The sequence below is a fragment of the Echeneis naucrates genome, chromosome 13 (genome assembly GCF_900963305.1).
Source record: "Echeneis naucrates chromosome 13, fEcheNa1.1, whole genome shotgun sequence".
Classification (NCBI taxonomy): Eukaryota; Metazoa; Chordata; class Actinopteri; order Carangiformes; family Echeneidae; genus Echeneis; species Echeneis naucrates.
In genome coordinates, this window is record NC_042523.1 from 5306538 (window position 1) to 5325248 (window position 18711).

General features: G+C 44.0%; 2 protein-coding genes across 2 annotated transcripts; one reads left to right on the forward strand and one right to left on the reverse strand.

Moving 5' to 3' along the window:
* Positions 1 to 703: 703 nt before the first annotated feature.
* spred3 (sprouty related EVH1 domain containing 3) lies at positions 704 to 4962 on the forward strand. Its single transcript, XM_029517621.1, has 6 exons — positions 704 to 754; positions 2566 to 2731; positions 2896 to 3064; positions 3164 to 3225; positions 3341 to 3496; positions 3964 to 4962. The coding sequence occupies exons 1-6, from the start codon at positions 744 to 746 to the stop codon at positions 4960 to 4962; spliced, it is 1563 nt and encodes a 520-aa protein (XP_029373481.1). The 5' UTR covers positions 704 to 743.
* A 3438-nt stretch (positions 4963 to 8400) lies between these two features.
* Positions 8401 to 17817, reverse strand: dhx34 (DEAH (Asp-Glu-Ala-His) box polypeptide 34). The gene is made up of 16 exons (XM_029517423.1): positions 16821 to 17817; positions 15603 to 15914; positions 15235 to 15489; positions 15039 to 15141; positions 14591 to 14808; positions 13755 to 13929; positions 13103 to 13296; positions 12881 to 12982; positions 12515 to 12778; positions 12148 to 12321; positions 11890 to 11995; positions 11221 to 11327; positions 10090 to 10356; positions 9695 to 9886; positions 8857 to 9001; positions 8401 to 8713 (listed from the first exon to the last, which is right to left on the reverse strand). The coding sequence occupies exons 1-16, from the start codon at positions 17601 to 17603 to the stop codon at positions 8571 to 8573; spliced, it is 3540 nt and encodes a 1179-aa protein (XP_029373283.1). The 5' UTR covers positions 17604 to 17817; the 3' UTR covers positions 8401 to 8570.
* Between the last annotated feature and the right edge of the window lie 894 nt (positions 17818 to 18711).

Sequence of the window (18711 nt, forward strand, 5' to 3'; positions counted from 1 at the left end):
GGCACTAACACCAGGATCCCAAAGGACAGTGGGACAAACCGTGCTCCCCACTTAATAGGAAACTACGTATTATACCCTCTGGAAAATTAGGTAATCGAATGAACGGGTTTTTCAATTTGGGAAAAAAAAATACCTGCAAAGATACAAAAACTGGCGCAGACATTTTTATTTTATCTACATTTGGAATTTGAGCTGCAGAACTTGTTTGCTCCGTGACAATGAAAGGATCAACCGGAGGTCATTGAAGGTTTACTCAGCTTTTTCATTTACCACCCACGTCACTGCATATATCAGCAACTCGGTGTTAAGTTTCAATAATTTCAGATGACATGATTGTACTGACAAACCATATAGCTCACCGAAAGTCATGATGCTGTCAATGATTAGAGCGGATGTGTTGGCACAGGGCAGGTAGAGAGAAAGGAAATAAGCAAGAGAGTGATTTGGAGAGAGCAAGAGAGAGACAAGGAGAGAGAGAGAGAAGGAGGGAGGGAGGGAGAGGGAGGATGCTGCCAGCGGAAAATGGCTGCTGCAACCTCAAGCCTATCCTGATACACCGAAACGACATCAAGGTGGAGAGAGAGAGAGAACAAGAGATAGGGGAAGAGAGAGAAAGATTAGGAAAATGAGAGTAGATAGAGGGAGAATGTGAGCGAGTCTGTGAGTGTTTCCTGAAAGGAGGAGAAAAAGAGAGAGAGGAGACCCTGGGGTGGGCTGCTGCAAGCGGCGGGCAACACCGAGCCATGGAGGGCGAGTAAGTCCTTACATTTTCATTTTTAATATTGCAGATATATGTCCAGCCATCCGCCAAAACGGTTAGAAAGAACGCCACCGCCATCAGAGTTACACCAATCCAACACCATGCACTGTTATCACAATCGTTGCTCTACAATTTAGCAGGCTGCCGAGAATAAAAACACCATTACGTAGTCTTGAATCAACAGCATACACCCCATTTCCGATAAATCCATGCCAATATGTGATAAATGTTCAGCCACCTACATGTGGACCTGTGCTTTTAGACGGCCGGCACACAATCTACAGGCTTAAAATCCACAACAATAATAATAGGCAAAAAAAAAAAAAACAACAAAAAAACAACAACAACACCAAGAACCTATGCAACAAATCCAAACTAAATACGTGTCTGGCGATTGGTAAAACGGTAATGAAATCAGTCAATGTGTAAAATGTATGGGGGGAAAAAGGCGAAATATGGCGAGTTTGGGGCCAACATCGCGTCATTCAAGACACGGCTACAGTAAAACGAGGGAGGGATGGAGGCGTTGTGATTTTTTATCAACGTGTCTCGGGGTTTCATTATGATTTTTTTAAAGCCAAACTTTATGAATGAAATGTGATTTTTTTTTCTCTCTCTCCCTCTCTCTCTCGCGCTCCCTCATCCTCACCCCTCCTCTTCTCCTTCCCTTTTTCTAATCGACCCCCTCCCCCCATCTCTCGCTTCCTCTCCATCCTCTCACCCTCTCGTTCATTTTTTTTTTCCTCCTTCTCCTTCCCCCTTTTTCTTCACACGCGATTGCATTGTTTTGATTTTTTTTTTTTTTGGTTGTTGTTTTGGGGTTTTGTGTGTGTGTGTGTGTGTGTTTTGTTTTGTTTTTCAGGCCTAGCACATTCCCCGGTGAAACATATATAAGGCACGGCGCGATGTCGAATCTCGTCTTCCTCCATCCCATTCATAAAAAATATAACATAATATCGGGGTGTGTTAATAAGTGCGTGCGGCAGGGGCGGAATGGAGAAGAAGAATAAGAAGAGGAGCCTGGGAAAATAATTGCAACAATTCAGATTTGGTGTGTTTCGAAAAGAATTCAAAAGAAAGAAAGAATAAGCGAAAGAAGCGGCTGTGCATGCGTTACATGCACAGGTCCAACTGCGGTGCTGAATTATTCAGCCGATCGGCGAGGGCAGAGCTTATTTCTGCAAGAATGCCGGGGCCTCTGATGGCGAATGGGTGCGTTCATTGATACATCTATCTGGGAATCACTCATTCTTCCTCCCTCCTCCCATCTGCCCATTTGCTTTCTTTTCTCTCCGTAGTTCCTTTATTCTCAGCGCATACAGCTGACAGTCGTCAGCTCAATAATCCTCCCAGCCTTTTAAACAACGACCAAATCTGCCACAGCTGCCCTCCAAAATATTTCCTTATTGATCGTCTGCACATGTTGATTAAAATCCTTTTGAGCTAGTTTGGTGTGATTGTGGGCTACCAGGACCTGCTCTTCCTGTTGCTGTGTGTTGAGCATCTGAGCTGTCATGTTGCAGCGCCAGTAGTCGTCCAGGCCAAACTGTCCTCTTTGTGTGAATGACACCGTGTTATCTTAATTCAACAAAGCTGGAAACAGTCACCTTAGCACGCAGCCATCACGCTGACATTTGCTCTGCATATTTCTATTGGCTATGGAAGTTGATCTCAGGCCTCTTCTTTCAGTGTATGTGTGTGTGTGTGTGTCAGTGCGTGTGCGTGTATGTTTATCATTGCGCTGTTTAATCAGCCTGGGCCCCTCTGCTCTCTCTCTCTCTCTCTCTCCTGGCTCTTCCTGACAGCGTGCGTGTTCGTGCGGTGGTGATGACACGTGATGACTCCAGTGGCGGTTGGGTGCCCCTTGGAGGTGGAGGCCTCAGTCATGTGGTCATATGTAAGGGGCGGAGCCACGACGGCAGGGGGCGGAGGGAATACGTCATACGTGGAGAACGGCTGCGAGATCGAGCAGTGAGTGTGTGCGTGTGTGTTATGGCTGTCTTTGGTGCCACATTGTTCCTGAGCAACACCTCGAAGCCTTAGATGCATGTCATGTGAGGGCAGGACTTCAGGAGGGGATGTGTGTCAATGGCTGATCTAACTTGCTTGCTTGGGACTGCTGTTTGTGTTTGTAGCCGGTGTTGGACTGTGCAGTGCAGAGGGGGTTAGTGTACAACAAGGTGAACCCCATCTTCCATCACTGGCGGGTAGAGGATCGAAAGTTCGGCCTCACATTCCAGAGTCCTGCCGATGCCATCTCCTTTGAGAAAGGGCTGCAGACTGTTATAGATAAACTCGACAGAGGTAGAGATAACACATGCCTCATATATGAGTTGATTTCATTTGCCATGCCAAAATGGGAGTTCCAGAAAAACCTAAATCCTGTGTTTCCATGTCATATAGGCTCCGACTCGCCTTCATCCTCCACACCAGAAGAGGCCGACACCGAGGACGATGGACAAGCTGTGAGTATCCAAGCAGTTTTGTCATTTTACCATGTGCGCTTGTTAATGCTCCCACTGGGCCTCGATGCATTCATTGGTGTTTTTGACTTGCTGGATGACATGCAGCTTCTGCTAGTCCCATACAGGAAGTGAGTCGTCATCCAACAGCAGAAAGGAGATGCTTCCCAAACCCATCACCATAGTGACGAGTGAGTCGTCGTCTACTTGCTTCGTGCGCCCAGATGAGTTTAGTTTTGGATCCAGCCACGTCACCACTCAGACACCTGCCCAGGTAGTGCAACACCTCCCACTCTATGTCTGACACTGAGACAACCAGATGTTTTCAGGAACAGTCACATGCTCCTTTAATATTCACTTGATTTCTGTGTTTGTGCTCTTTTTGAAACTATGAGTTCCAATAATAAGTAAATATAAAGGAGGAGTTCTTACAGATCCATATGGAGCGTGCCGTGTTCAGGGTTTTCCAGCTAAATTTATATATCTATCATATATCAAATTTATTGTGAGACATTATCACAACATAGAAAGTTGACTTTTGGCACAATTGCTCTCTAAAAACTCAACACCTAGAGGAGAAACATGGGGTAAAACTAAAGACAAAAGAGCAGCTCACATGATGTTGTATGAAACCTTGATCACTTGTGCATCCAGAGTGAGCCGAGATGTAAACCTTCTGTGATCTCTGCAGCAGTGCACACTGTTCCTGACTCACTCTGTAATCCTAAACCTTCTCCATAGATCCACACCAGGCCGGGACAGCACCAGCTCTCACACTCTGTGTTGAATCCCCCAGCACCACCGCCCCCACCTCCTGCCCCGCCTACTCCCCCGGTGGGTCCTCCGGCCTCATCTCCTCTGTCACCCCTCTCGCCTACCATTTCTCTGCTTGAAGAGGGAGACCTTCGCAGTGTGGACCCTTGTAAAGACCTGTGGGGTTCTAGAGATTATGAGGACTACCGAAGGACAGGGGCCGCCAGGACTATGGTTGGGGGGCTGACTGGGGGTGTAGTTGTTGGCGGTGGAGGGGGTCTGCAGGACAAGTCAGAGTTGTGCGTGGTTCGCTTTGAGAAGGAGTTGGCAGGCGTGGGGACGCCAGGCTGCGACATGACTGTGAGCTTGGACAGTAAAGCTTCCCAGCATCTGTCCTCATCGTCGCCCACCTGTATGTCCATGCCCAATGCTGTGTCAGGCGTGTCTTCAGGTGCCGGCTCACCCCAGGAGACGGGAAAAGGCTCGCCCTCCCCATGCTGCATCCACACCTCACTGGCCACGCCTCGGTCGCGAACTCGTAAGAAAGGAGGAGGGGCCAGCAGCAGCAGTGACCCGGGGGTAATCTCCCATGATGACGACAGCCCCTGTCCGCAGGCTTCATCGTCATGCTCATCTCGCTGTGTGTACTGCCGCTCTGTTTTCAGTGCTTCAGAGAATGGGCGGGGCCGCTGCAGAGATGCCCCAGACCCAGCCCTGCACTGCCTGCGCCAGTGGACCTGTGTATGGTGCGCAGAGAGTCTGCTCTACCACTGCATGTCGGACTCTGAGGGCGAGTTCTGGGAGCCTTGCTCGTGCGATGACTCAATGGGGGGCCACCCACACCCCCTTTGCTGTGCCCGCTGGTTGGCCCTCCTAGCCCTGTCGCTCTTCGTGCCCTGCATGTGCTGCTACCTGCCTTTGCGCGCCTGCCTGCGGTGTGGAGAGAGGTGTGGCTGCTGTGGGGGAAAGCACAAGGCGGTCCGATGAGGCCAGGCAAGGGGGCGGGGTGGGAGGGTTTCCTGGACAAAGAGGGTTTGGGTGTTGGGAAGAGGGAGCATCTGTTGGGCTGCAGGAGCTGGAGCTTCACAGTGCTCTCAGTAGACCCAAATCTCTGACGTGGCCCTCTTAAACCCCACAGCCTTCCACTGCATTCCGCTCTTTCTCTTTCAACCTGGGGCCTTCCTCACTGGTCCATGCCTGCTGAAGGCACTCTGCACTCAGACCAGGCTCTGTGGAAGTCATCTGGAGCCTTCATAGTGGATTTACTGATGGTTGGATGATCTAGAGTTAGCAGTCAGAAACAAAATCACAGGAAGAGTGGCAGAGGCAACGATGATGTGTACACTGTTTCAAATGTCCTTTTTTTTTGTAAGTTTTTTTTTTGTTTGTTTTTTTGTTTGTTTTTTATTTAGAAAAAAACATAAAAAAACAAAAGTGGTTTATATATATGATTGTAATAATTTCAATTGGTATATTTTATTAAATGTAAAGCATATTGACAGACTCCCCCAGTGGCACACACTCTCACGTATTCACAAACACAAGATCTTGGGGAAGTTGTTTGTTTTCATGTTGGCCTGTTTATCAGTCAGATGAGCAGATGTCACCCTTTACCTCTAATTTTACCTCAGATGTTACACAAACCCTGATCAAGAAATGGACAGGAAAGAGTTTTGGAAAGAGCTGAGCAAGAGTAAATGCAGTCTTCAAAAAAAAGAAAAAAAAAAAGGAAAAAAAAAAAAGGATTAGCATTGGAGACCACTAGTGTAATCTTTTATGAAAGTAATAGACCACAGTGGAAGAAAGGTTATCAAATGCAAAAGGACAATTATTGCTAAGGGAAGTTGCAATGACAACCACAAAGACTTAAAAGTCATAATGTGATTCATTATGGTCCTTTGTAACCAAACTCAAGATTATTTTTCTTTTCTGAAAAAAGAAAAGAAAAGAAAAAAAAAAAAAAGTGTGTCGGACATGAAACGCCTTCATTTACACTTTCCATATATTTTTCAATATTGAATTCTAGGAAACATTACATTCAACAGCTGTACTTGTTGAATCAGTCAAGGTGCTTACAATTGAGGCCTCTGAGTGAGTTGATTCTACCTAATGTACACAATGATCATACAATCCCAGCCCCATGCTAACCAATTTGTAAACGTGTGTAAGCCTTTGAAGGAGACGTCACCAAAAAGTGAAGTGCAATGAAAAATGTATTGACAGAGTATTTTTGTACCAGCTGGTGACATTAGAAAAAACTAGACGGAAAAGTGTTGGAACTAAATATTGATATCAAGCAGAAAGGATAAATAGGACCTTAAACTTGATTTAAGTAGCAGCACGGGGGGTACGTGACACATAAAAACGTATACTGAAGACTGCTGACCCTGTTATAAGACAAGAGACGTTAACAATGACAGACGTGTTTTCTGAATGTTGCTTTAAGTATGAAGTCCAAAAAATAAAAAAGCTGCTATTTCATGTCCTGCCCTAAACCTCTCCAAACTTTCCCGCTGCCTTTCACTGATAGAAAGTGGTGTGGTGGAGTCACAAACAATCCTTCAAATTCTTCCTTATTCCAATGTGTTGAGGATAGTGTGTGAAGAAGGCTTTTTGTATGTTTATCGTTGGACTTAAAGATAAATTCACCCCAAGACATTTTTTAAAAATGGTTCTGGTGATGTACCTTGCATTTCTGTGTCTATTTTGCAGATTGGTGGTATATTTTTCTACTTCCAGTGAATAACTGGCCAAGAGTTGATTAGGGTAGATAAATCAAAGCTCCAGATTTCAACATTTTTTTTAATCTACCAATACCAATATAAACATGCTTTTTTTTAGGTTACTTTTTTTCTACAGCCTCTACTTTGCACCAGTGTTAAACAATCTTGTAAGGTGAAAGAGGAGATAGAGGCCTAAGTTTGTCTCTTGACCAAAATGAAATGCAGCCACAATATTTTTTTGCACACCCCAAAAAAAAAAAAAAACAAGTTCTATGAGTTCCTGAATGCTTTGTATTATTGTGTGTGATCATAAAGCAGGCTAGGGTTAGGGTTAAGTGTTGCTGAGTAAAATGAGAGCTCTGCAAAATAAAAAAGACGATCGCAAAATAACAAATGAAATGCACCAAGCATCACAGAGCTATATCTTCAAAAGAGAATCTGTGGGGGAATTTCTCTTTTAAATCCAGAAGCACGCTCCTTCAAAACTTAAGATGGTAACATATAGTGTGCTCTCTAAAGGGAAGTTCGTGTTACCTAGTCACGCTGCAATCTCATGTCTCAAATGAAGGATCACGTTTTACTACGGCAGAATAAACCTTTCAGACGCTTCACCTGATTATTTACATTTTAGGTTTAGCCAAGAACTTTTATCCAAAGTGACTTAAAGTGAGTGAACAGGCAGTGGCGTTCAGAGTCAGGACACAAGACTACAGACACAAATCTCCCATTGTGGTTATGGGATGGTTGTCTTCACTACAAGGCCAGTCAGTTAAAAAAAAAAAAAAAAAAAAAAAACAACAACAACAACAACAACAAAAAAAGTCCTGTACTGTCAGGAAACACAAACTCAGTCAGTCACCAGACTGCTGATCCCACGTTAACCCTTTGTCCCACACAGACACACAAAATCCCCACAAATCTGCAACGCATAGACCTGCACACAGACACACACATATTCGCTTGATGGTGCAGATATACAGAACTAGTAAAGCCATTGCACACAGTTTGCTACTTCTGGTCCAGAAATGGTGTTAGAGTACAGTACTGACAGTCATGCGATCACAACTGCAGGCCCCATTCTTACATCTTAATAAATGTGCCTTTTGATTTGAGTACTCAATAACTTATGATTTCTAAGTAACTCTGTATTAAGTACTATTTACTTTTTTGGTTATTGATTTCAGCCGATGTGCATATTTTCAAATGTACGTATTTATTAGTTTCAAAGTAATTAATGAGATATTACCTGTTTATTTATTTATTGAGATATTTATTCTGATTCTTTATTTTTTTGAGACAGGTTTTTATCTTCCGTGCTGTCTTACTTCTGACTTTGTGCCAATGTGCTGCTTTGAGGTGTTACATATCGTGGGTTTGTATCATTATTAAACCCTCACTCTATATTTTAAAAATCAGTCTCTTCTTCTCTCTCACTCCAGCATGTCTCCAGCATGTCTCATAACTCACAGAGCCTTTTCCTCAACACAGTATATATGCACACTAGTATATTATTCCAAAATGCTAATGAATGAATCTGGAAAGTGTGAAAGTGTTTTTTTTTTTTTTTCTAAGTGACGCCTCATGCTATTTTCTGGCCTTTGAAAAACATCATAGTATGGCTAGATTTTTGGAAAAAATATTTTGCGGCAGTTATTTGGATAACTCCTGTTTGAACATAAACATAAAAAGCAAAATGTTACTGGGAGGTAAGAACAATTTAATTTCAAGTTTTTCAAGTACAGAATGAAGGAAAAGGTTTTTTATGTAAAAAATAATAAAAAAAAATATCGTTATTTTGTAAAGTCAGTATATTCCCATCAGGACAGCCACAGGTAGTGATTACTTGTTGTCCATTAGGTGCTGTGCGGACTGCTACGAAGTTGAGAACATGTGGTGCCTCTTATGTTTGAGGATCTCAGTGGGGGTGAGTGTCAAATCTTCATTACAGACATCACAGTGATAAACTCTGGTAAGACTGGACATTGACGATGAGCCTGCCTTTCCTTCTGCTGGCTCTGAAAATCACAACACATACCCTCAATTAGTGTCATCCAATTAAATCTCTTTCAAACTTAAACTAGACTTACAAGTATCTGTCAGCTGTCTAACCTGAAACCAAAAGACACCTCAGAATAAATCAGAAAAAACATATTCTGACCTTCCTCCCCCTGCTGTTGTTCTCCTGCTGGCCTGCAGGAGGCTTCGTGCTGCATGCGCTCCAGAGGAGTCAGAGGCATGTAGAGGTCACAGTTAGGACAACTCCAGAACGTGCGTAAACACTCACTGTAGAGGTCCCTCGAGTCCTGAGAATCATGAAGAGAACATACAAGAATAAACAATATGGTCAGGACTTTCTCATTTTTCTTAGAAAGATGTCTTCTTTTTTTTTTTTATTTGGATTTGATCTATTTGAGAGCCTTATTTCTTCAGGTACAGTATGTGACAACCTGTTTCACTCTCACACACACACACACACACACACACACACTAATCTAATGGATACCTGGATACAAGCAGCAGAGAGTTGAGGAATGGGAGGATTAGCAAATTTAAGGAATTAATAAATGAATACCGAATTGGGTGTTAAGACTTTCACAGACTTGCAGTAGCCTGTCTAATGTTGTTCAGCAGTTTAGGTCAGCTGGTGCAACAAGTAATGTGGGTGTTGCTTAGAATAAAACATCTTAATCATGTGTTCATCTGGGGGATGATGTGCTGACAAACAATGTGCAGTTGTTTTGCATTGTTTTGTTTCATCCTTGGAACTTAATGGTAGCCCCTTGTGCATTTGTAACACTTGGTGATACAAATGCAATAATGATGATTGATTTCTACGCATGCATGAAATAATCCAGTTCCAAATAAGCTCCACAAAGTAAACTGTTTTCAACAGTTTCACATCCAAAAAATGGAATCATGTAGGCTAAAATGTCTATTTCTCATCAGTTTATAACTCGAAAGTTTTGCTGGATTGCCAGTTTTTCAAATGGACTCACAGCCAGGCAGTTGTAGGTGAAGGAGCTGGAGACCATCAGGCCTCCTTTAATGGGGTGTGGCTTGGCTTCGACCCCTGGAAACAGTGGATTTAGATTCGCAGCTTTGCTTTGAAGCAGCTCAGACTCAGACTGAGGGCCAATGTACAGGTTCTGGGTCTGGAGAGCTGTGAGTCGCTGCAGTCTGTAAGCAACCTGGGAAGGAAGGTAAGAAGTGCACAAACATCAGTAAATGGAGAAAGTCATGGAGAAACTATAATTAATACAGTAGCACGATAAAACACCTTCAACAAATTCTACAACATAACAGTAAATGTTATTGTTGCATTAAATTGCAGGCGGGTCTTATTTTTAATGCACTTTATTTTGCAACTTCCTGGCCAGATCTGCATCTCTACCTCAGTATAGAGCAAAAAGCGCACAAGGCCTTCGCTGAGTTTCTCTGTGACTCTGCGGGACACGCCGGGGACCGCTTGTCCTCCTACTGTGCTCTGTCCCAGTTGGGAAACCAGGAGGCGCTCCCACTCAGCCCTGAGACTGAGAGCTGTGGACAGCACCTTCAGGGCCTCTTCTGGCTCCCCGATCTCCAGCTCAAGCCAGCCATCCACCACCAGGCGTGTACAGTCCGCGTTGCTGTCCACGGAGTTCGCCACCAGCAGCAGAGCCTGAGGAGGAAATGGAGATACACAGAGAATAAAGTGCATGAAGTGGTGAACCAAGCAGATATGGACGTTGTGGATTCGACACAATTAAAAAATAAAAACTTTTCCATCAGTAACGATGGAGGAGACCAGAGGTGGTTGTAAAATGTGGCATTTCTGTATCTTGGAGCATTTTTCCTCCTAAAATTGTGTACCTAAAGTGTACCTTAATATGAAATTAGCTCACATGTGGAATAAGGACCACAACTTGCCTACATTGGACGTGTAGTTGTGTGACATAATATTCTGGAGGATCAACTTATGAAAAAAATGTAACCATTCTAAAAAAGAAACTAATGAAACCAAAATATCATTTTAAATCAGGTTTAAAAAAATGCACTGTAATGTTTAAAGGGACTTCTGTTCATTTATTTACACAATCTGACATTATCTGACTTAATAATTTAGGAAGTATAATTAATTCCCCTTGTTAATTATGAACATTGCCTTCTGGATGAGTCTCACTGTATTTTAAACTAATCCACTCTGGGCATTTTCTGGCCAAAAGTGTTATCTAAATATTAATAGCTGTGTAAAATTTGACAAACTTGATGTGACTAAAATTTCCTCACTGAACACTCTGATAGAAGAAGAAAGCACTCAAACTCATAGAGAATTAAAATGTGAGAATTGTTTTCACACAAACCAATAATAATACAGTAGAGGAATCAGTGTACTGATAATGGATAGGAGGGTAGCATGGCTAAGATCATGTGCGTTTCATCACTATATCGGGCTACAGAACATTTTCAGGGTTAATAAAAGCTTATTAAAAAGAATTTTTGTGGTTTGGCGTGGGGAAAGGAACAACACACATCTGGTACTAACTTGCAGTGCTGGAACTCGCACACAGTTAGACAAATATGGCTTGTTGGTCTCCAACAGAGTGACGAAGGCTAGCAGCTGGTGTTTGCTGCTGTCCTTTCGATCAGGCCCTGAAGGCAGGAAACAGACAAAGATATGACGAGACACAGGAAGAGTGAAGGACAAAGAAATACATTAAGAGAAACAAAAGGACTTGACGTTATGAGGAAAATTTGGAGTCAGTATTTATTTAAGTGAGTTCATTGTTTTTTTATAAAATGTTTCCCTGGTTTATATCCCAATGTAACTTAAAGGAGAGTTTTATTTATGTGTGCAGTAAATACTTTGTGCATGAGCTCTTCACATGCTTAATCTGCTGTTACTGCTCTCCTTTTCCTTTACTGTTGATAGAAACTGGAAATAATCAAAATCAGAAAGACTTTATTAATCCTCAGAGGAAATTTGGTTAGACTCTGCTGCTTGGGTCATCCTGACTGTTTTACCTCTTTCCAGATTACACTGTTGAGCAGCAAGTTTGACATAAAATCCATGAATCAACCACAAGAATGAATGGATGAAGAGTGAAATAGATCATTTTACTAACCTTGACATTTTGTCGAGGTTAGTAAAATTAGGTTGCTTTATTCATGAGTTAAGTTTAGAGGATTTGAGAAACTAGTTTTAGTAGTTTACCCATTTCTCTGTTGTCGTCCTCAGGCACATGTAAGACCTCTGGCTCACTGGCAAACACACTGGTTGGGTGGATCACAACCCCCTGCTTATTCTTTGTATGAAACACCTGCACAGTGTAAGATCATAATGTAGAAGAAATTCGAAGGATTATTCAAACCTCATCATTATTTCGCTCGCCATCGGAACAACTGCCTATATGATACTACTACTCTGCTCTACTTAAACTTAGGTAGCAGTAGGTGCAGCAGGAGTCCAGACCTGATCCGAGTCCTTGCGGCTGGAGTTGTGTTCATCAGGCAGCGCCAGCTGAGGGTAGAGCCCTCGGCAGAGCAGCAGTTTAAGCAAAGCCTGCTGGCGGGAGGACAAGTCATGACTGACGCCAACAGCGTCCCGCAACTCTGACATGTTGTGACGCAACTTGAACTTCACCTCCTGTTGCAGATATGGAACAGCACCACACAAGAAATGAAAGCTTTCAACAACACACATCAAGGTCTGGACTGAACATGTGTGTTATACATTTACTCCACACGGCCCCTGCAGGCACCAAAGCTGAAACCCTACATAATCACACAGTGTAACAACAATGATTTATTATTTTGTGAGCATTAAAGGTTGAGCTTACCTGTAAATCCATATTCTGTCCTGATCCCTCCTTGTCCTTCTTCCTTCTGCCCTTCTCCTCTGTGTCTGATCCTGAGGATGACTCTCCATCCTGGCCCTCGTCCAGCCTCAGGACTTTACGTCTGCTGCCCTCCTGCTGCTCATGGTCTCTCTTTAGCTGATGCAGCTTCCTCCTCTCTGTAAGCCTTTCCCTGCGCTGTCCACGGTCACCATCAGAGGGAGCACTGAGCTCTGATTCCAGCAGGCCATGGCTCTTCAGCAATTCCTGTTAACCAGAGAGGAAGCTCATCTCGGTAAAATGACTCCCCATAAAAAACCTTGTTAAACCTATTTTTTCATTGTGTGAATGTCTGCGTCAGCAACTTGCCTTGAACTGTCTGCGTAGGTTGACCATCTCATATAATCGCTGTTCCTCCAAGCCCCTCCTCCTGCACCACTTCCTTGAGCCGCCACCTCTGTCTCCCTTCACCTGAGCTCAGAGATGTGTTGTTTTTAAGTACAATGAAAACCATCATATGTGCCACCTGTTAAAGTCACGTCTTTAGAACAAAAAGCCACTGTCCCAACATATAATGTTTCCGTTACTGACCTCAACCCAGGCATTGAAGGTACTGAGCAGGGTAAAGGGGTCTCCCTGGTTGCTGTGCAGGGGCTGGCGGGCAGTGGCACAGTCTGGATTGTGCTGTGAGCTGCGCAGAAAAGGCGACTGCACGCTGAGGGCTGCTGCCACCGTCAAGACTGGCTCTACAAGTTTGAACAAGCAGCCCAGGACCAGCATCTTCCCTGAATGAACACCAACACTGATTAAAGGTGCAGCTGTATGAGTAACACTCAGGAAAAAGAGGCCAAGCCCTAACTGATCATGATGTATTTCAGTTAACAATGTATTATTATTTAATAAGACTGGGTGAAAACTCAACATATGCCTGGTCCATCAGTGGACAAACCCTGATTTATTAACTACGAAATCTGACAAAAATCAGCAAATACAAGATTAAACTGTGCTGTAAGTGTGTCTACACCTCAAATGGAGTCACAAGACTATCCAGAATACATATATAGCAACACTGCTTACTGTAAACACTCCACTTATACTAATAGAACTCAGTGATGAGGCACTTGACTGACTAATAGTAGAAATGTGATCAGTCAGTCAGTCACTCATGGCATTCAAGATTAAACAGCTAAGGCAGAAAACAGAAAGAAAAACTAACACGTGGTTCTGCTTAAGAGAGTCTTACCGATGACCACATCCACAGGTAGTTGTGCCAGCAACTTCCCGATGGAAGTCAGTTCACCAAGACTGTCTAAAGCCCCCTGCTCTTTCAGGTAGGTAACTGCAGTCTGGATACTTGCAGCTGGAGGTGGATCGATGAAGACAAAAGAAAGTGGATCTCCAAGACACATGCTCTTCATCTGCAAACACAAAGAGCACAAATCAAGCTAGTACTTCAGAAGGTGAAATGGTAAAAGAGTGGGGGCTGAGACGTGCTGTGTGGCTGCAGTTGCTCTCTGGGTTTGGTGCCTCATGGGCTCCCACACATAGGGCTCTCTCCTCACTCACATTTAGGGGATGCCTGCTTGCGTGTGTGGTGGGTCACATTATGAAGAATTGATGAATCCTGTCTAAAATGGGCTGAGCTGCTCTTTCGTTCCATAACTATGCACCCTATCTTTGACGCTCCATCTCCATCTCTCCACAGTTCTCCGGATAAACCCTCTGGAGCTAACAGGAAAAGCTCAGCATCTTTCACTCCACCAGGTCCTACCAGCACCACCTGCTTCCCTTCGCCTGTCCGTCCTTCTGCATCTTCTCTGTCCTTTATCCCCCCCTGTATTCACTGAGGTGTAGCACTGCCCTCCCTGACACACAAAAGTCATTCCACTCAATAAAGAGCAACAAACTAGCTTCCAGGGAGGGCTGGTGATGGTCACACACTGAAATAATAAAATATTAAGCTGCAAGACTAAAAGTGATAAATCTCATAAAAGGTTGACAGTGGTGCTCAATAATGAGAATAAATGCAGACAAAAAAAAAAAAAAAAGAAACCGTAAAACAGTTGCAGCCATGTGGACCTGGAGAATGAGGGAGTCCAGAGCCACTCTGTGGATTTCAGGCACAGGATAAGGTGCAAAAGCGTCATAGTCAGACTCAGCATACAGGCGGTAACACACTCCTGGACCTGTGCGACCAGCTCGACCTTTCCTTTGCTCAGAACTGGCCCGGCTGATCCAGAACTCTTGCAGGCGTTGCATCTTAGCCTTTTGATCAAAACTCATTTCTTTTACCTTTCCTACGAAATAACAACAACAACAACAGAAAGCAAATTGATTTATAAGATTGTTGTTACTTCTGGTTCATATTTTATTTTGACACTTGACAAATGGCATCATAAAATCTGTTTTGAAATGAGATTTAAAATGTTTATTTTTGATTGCACATAATTAGGTTTGTAAAGCTGGACTCTTTGACAAGTCATGCAAGATTTATAGTTTAGATTCGAGTGCCCCAGCAGCTCCATACCTGAGTCGACAACAAAGCGTACTCCATCGATTGTAACTGATGTCTCAGCAATATTGGTAGAGATGATGCACTTTCTTACCCCAGGAGGAGCGATGTCAAACACCTGAGGAATAGCACAGTCACAGAAAATTACAACCTATGAACGATAGCGAATATAGCAGTCTCAGACATTATGTACAAACAGAGTTGACTGTGCCTTATCCTGCTGGGCTAGGGAAAGAGTGCTGTGCAGCGGTAAGACTATCCAGCGACGTGTATGTGTGGCATAAATCTGACACGCCTCCTGGATTGTGGAGATTTCCGCCACGCCACTAAGGAAGAGGAGCAGGTCACCGCGCTCCTCTGGGGGATATCGCTGATCAATCCCCTGCAGGATACGGAGGTATGGTCTGGGATCCAATTTCTCAGAGCGCGAGGGCTGCTCTTCAGGGGGAATAGGCTGATATATCACCTTGGTACAGGACACAGACAAAAATAATAACGGATGCAATTGAACGCAATGCCCAGGAAGCCAATACTTTCTGGTGAGCTGCATATTTACATTTGAGCTTTTTGTGTACTTACCTGTATTGGAAACAGCCTGCCAGGTACCTGCAGCACAGGAGCACTGCTGAAATACTCAGAGAATAGTTTAATGTTGATGGTGGCTGACATGAGGATGAGACGCAGGTCTGGGCGTTCAGCCACCAAAGAACGCAGGACGCCAAGAAGGAAGTCACAGTGGAGATGCCTCTCATGGACTTCATCCACAATAACCACATGGTACTGAGCCAGCGTCGCGTCCTGCTGGATCTGTCGGAGCAGCAGCCCCTCAGTCAGGAACAGCAGTTTGGTCACTGTGGTGCGGGTAGTCTCAAAGCGGATTTGGTACCCCACCTGGAAAATAATCATTTTTTTTTAAGGTCTTTTGTTTTTTTTAAGGTGCAAAAAAATTATTAATTTGGATAAAGCAGCAAGTAATTCATTTTCTACTACTTTAAATGTAGTAGAAAATTATTATATTTGATTCATCAATTTAGACTGTATGTACAATGTGAAGAAAGATGACATTGCCAGAGTTTTGGCTGAATTCACATCAATTAATGAAAAAAAAAACAAAAAAAAAAAAAAAAACGACGACGGCAACAAAAACCAAACAGAAACAACCTTAAATATATAGTTAGAATTAACCTAACTCTACCGAGCCTCTGTACACGTGATATGCTGTGGTGAGCTGCGGTCACTGTTGATTCTTTTAGAAGAGCACTTGAAGACGTATCTTTTCAAACATGCCTTTGGGTGCCTAAAAAAATTTGTGCACGTACTTTCTTTCCTTGTAATTTTCATCCGTGAAGAACATTGTGACTGTGCCTGTGTAAAGTGCAACTAATCCCACTTAATTTTGATGGAGTTGATCTTTGCTCATGAAGATATTTGACAATTTATCCAAGAAACGTCACGTGTTCTACAAAATGCCAGTTTCAGACGCCGACCTCCCAGTCAGTTTATAGTGGGAGCTCAAAACACAGCTGCCTGCTTACTGACTGAACCAAATTGGGGTAAACATAGGTTTTTATTTATTTGTTGCTTTTGATTGTATTTTATTAGGACCTCATTTTTATATATGTATATGATTATGCCTTGTTTTTTTTTGTACACTTTGGGCAGCTGAGGTTGTTTTTAACCGTGCTATGTAAATAAAGTTGACTTGGATGGAACTACAACATTCCCTCTATTCCACTTTCCGTGGTGCTGGACTGGACTATGATGCGGTTTGTGGTAAGGACCCGTATTATGACAAACCTTTGAGCCGTACTGATTAAGACTCTCGAAGCTGACCCTCTTTGCAAGAGATATACAAGCAATGCGTCGAGGCTGAGTGCAGGTGATGTTGTCAAAGCCAGCTGACAGGAGATACTGAGGTACTTGTGTGGATTTCCCGCAGCCAGTGTCTCCTGCCACCACCACCACAGGTTGACTCCGCACCAGCTCCACTATCCGGTCCCGGTACTGGAAGATGGGCAGGTTCTTTTGCTCCCGGCGGAGCTTGGCCAGCTTTCCGAAACTCTGTCTCTGGCTGAAGTCCAGAAAGTGCAAGAGAGCGAGTCGGCAGTCGGAGATCTCCTGACTGCCCGGCCCGGAGGATCTCCTGTCCTGCTTGCTCCTGTGCCCTGGCTTTCCCAGGCGCTCCTCCACGTCCCTGCTGCACACGGACACGTTGATCCGGTATCGGGCGTCGTACTCTTTAGGAAGGCCGAGGTCTACCTTTCCGGTCGTCGCCCCGTCTTTCCCTCCTCTGTCCTTGTTTCTGCCGTCGCTTCCTGACCCGGACATGTCCTTCTTGGCTTTGAACCTCTGAAAGCGGTCGAAGAAAGCCCAGAACTGGCTGTGCTCCGGGCTGCCCGCCTGGATGTAGTCGTGCTGGCGGAAGAAGATCTCGTCGAGCTCTCCTCGGCACTGCGGGCTGTCCCAGTCCCAGCTCCGACCGCCCGTCCTCTTGTCTGGGTCCATATTTCGCGGAGGGTTATCGCTTCCTCTATCGCAAAACGGGATTAAAGTTTTGTCGATGGTACTGGTTGGAAGCATCGTGTAAATCACTGAACAGAAAGGTGGCTGCTTCAAAAAAACCCAAGCACACCCGCGAAACAAATAAAACTACAGTCCCCAGCTCACACCGGAACCGAGTCTCTGGAGCCGCGTATGAGAAAGACAGAGGACAAGTCTATAACATCCATTCAGGCCGGACAACAACACGTAAGGACCGAGAGAGCAGACGAAAACAGCTGCAGCTGCCGCGGAGCCCGGGGGACCAATAATACTGTGACACCGTTTCCGGTCCGTTCCGCAAAATCTTCCGAGTAGAAATACATGACTTCCGACGAGAGACTCATATCATAGATGCTCCATTAACACGACTGTAGTCAAACACACCATAGTCGGCGCGGATGACAAAAATATTAATACTGGTCATCAACAACACCAATGGCATTGTTCAAATAATGACGACGACCGATCGCCAATGATGTGAAGAGATAAGGAGCTCGACAGGAGCCGAGGGCCCATTCGTCTTATCTCTTTTTTCTACTGCCTGAAAGTCTGTTGTATGTGAGAAGTGTACGAGACAAGGCACTAAACTCTCCCTTGCTAATGCAGCTATTTCCTATGTTGAAGCTACTCCTGGGAAGGCTAAACACGTAGAGAGATCTTTTCTTTATGAAAGTAATTATTTTGATCACGTCCATGAAAGGCATGCATCTAATAAAAACTGAGAAGACATTGCATTCATTTGCATTACACAGTGATAATAATGACTAAACGTCTGTTTCAAAGGAAGCTGAGGATGACCTGATACAAACCTCAGACTCTTCTGTGCTTTCTGCTGCCTCCCCGTCCCATCTCCAGACACAACATCTTCCGACGTCTACAGGAGGCAATACTGAGGTCATAAGCATAATTTAGAAACGTCAGTTTCCTCATGTTTCCATAACCAGCCTCATTTCTGCAATGATGGGACTAGTTCAAAGACCATGGGAAATTTAAACTCAGGATGATGGAGTCTTGCAAAATGACTTTGCCTGGGTAGTCAGCCGATTTTCCCTTTTTAGATGAAACTCCCTGATATAAGATAATTGGCATCTAGACTACAATGAGCAGAATATTCTGAAATCCTATCATTTGTCTGTGCTGCATGTGC

Bases quoted from the DNA above. Each gene is read 5' to 3' on its own strand.
- dhx34 (XM_029517423.1), bottom strand. From the start codon at position 17,603: ATGCTTCCAACCAGTACCATCGACAAAACTTTAATCCCGTTTTGCGAT. The intron at 13,930-14,590 runs GTCCACATGGCT...TTGTGTTTGCAG, and splicing joins TGGACTCCCTCATTCTCCAG to ATGAAGAGCATGTGTCTTGG. The intron at 9,887-10,089 runs GTAGAGATGCAG...CTTCCTTCCCAG, and splicing joins GCTTTTTGCTCTATACTGAG to GTTGCTTACAGACTGCAGCG.
- spred3 (XM_029517621.1), top strand. The intron at 3,065-3,163 runs GTAGAGATAACA...CATGTCATATAG, and splicing joins TATAGATAAACTCGACAGAG to GCTCCGACTCGCCTTCATCC. The intron at 3,226-3,340 runs GTGAGTATCCAA...AGCTTCTGCTAG, and splicing joins CCGAGGACGATGGACAAGCT to TCCCATACAGGAAGTGAGTC.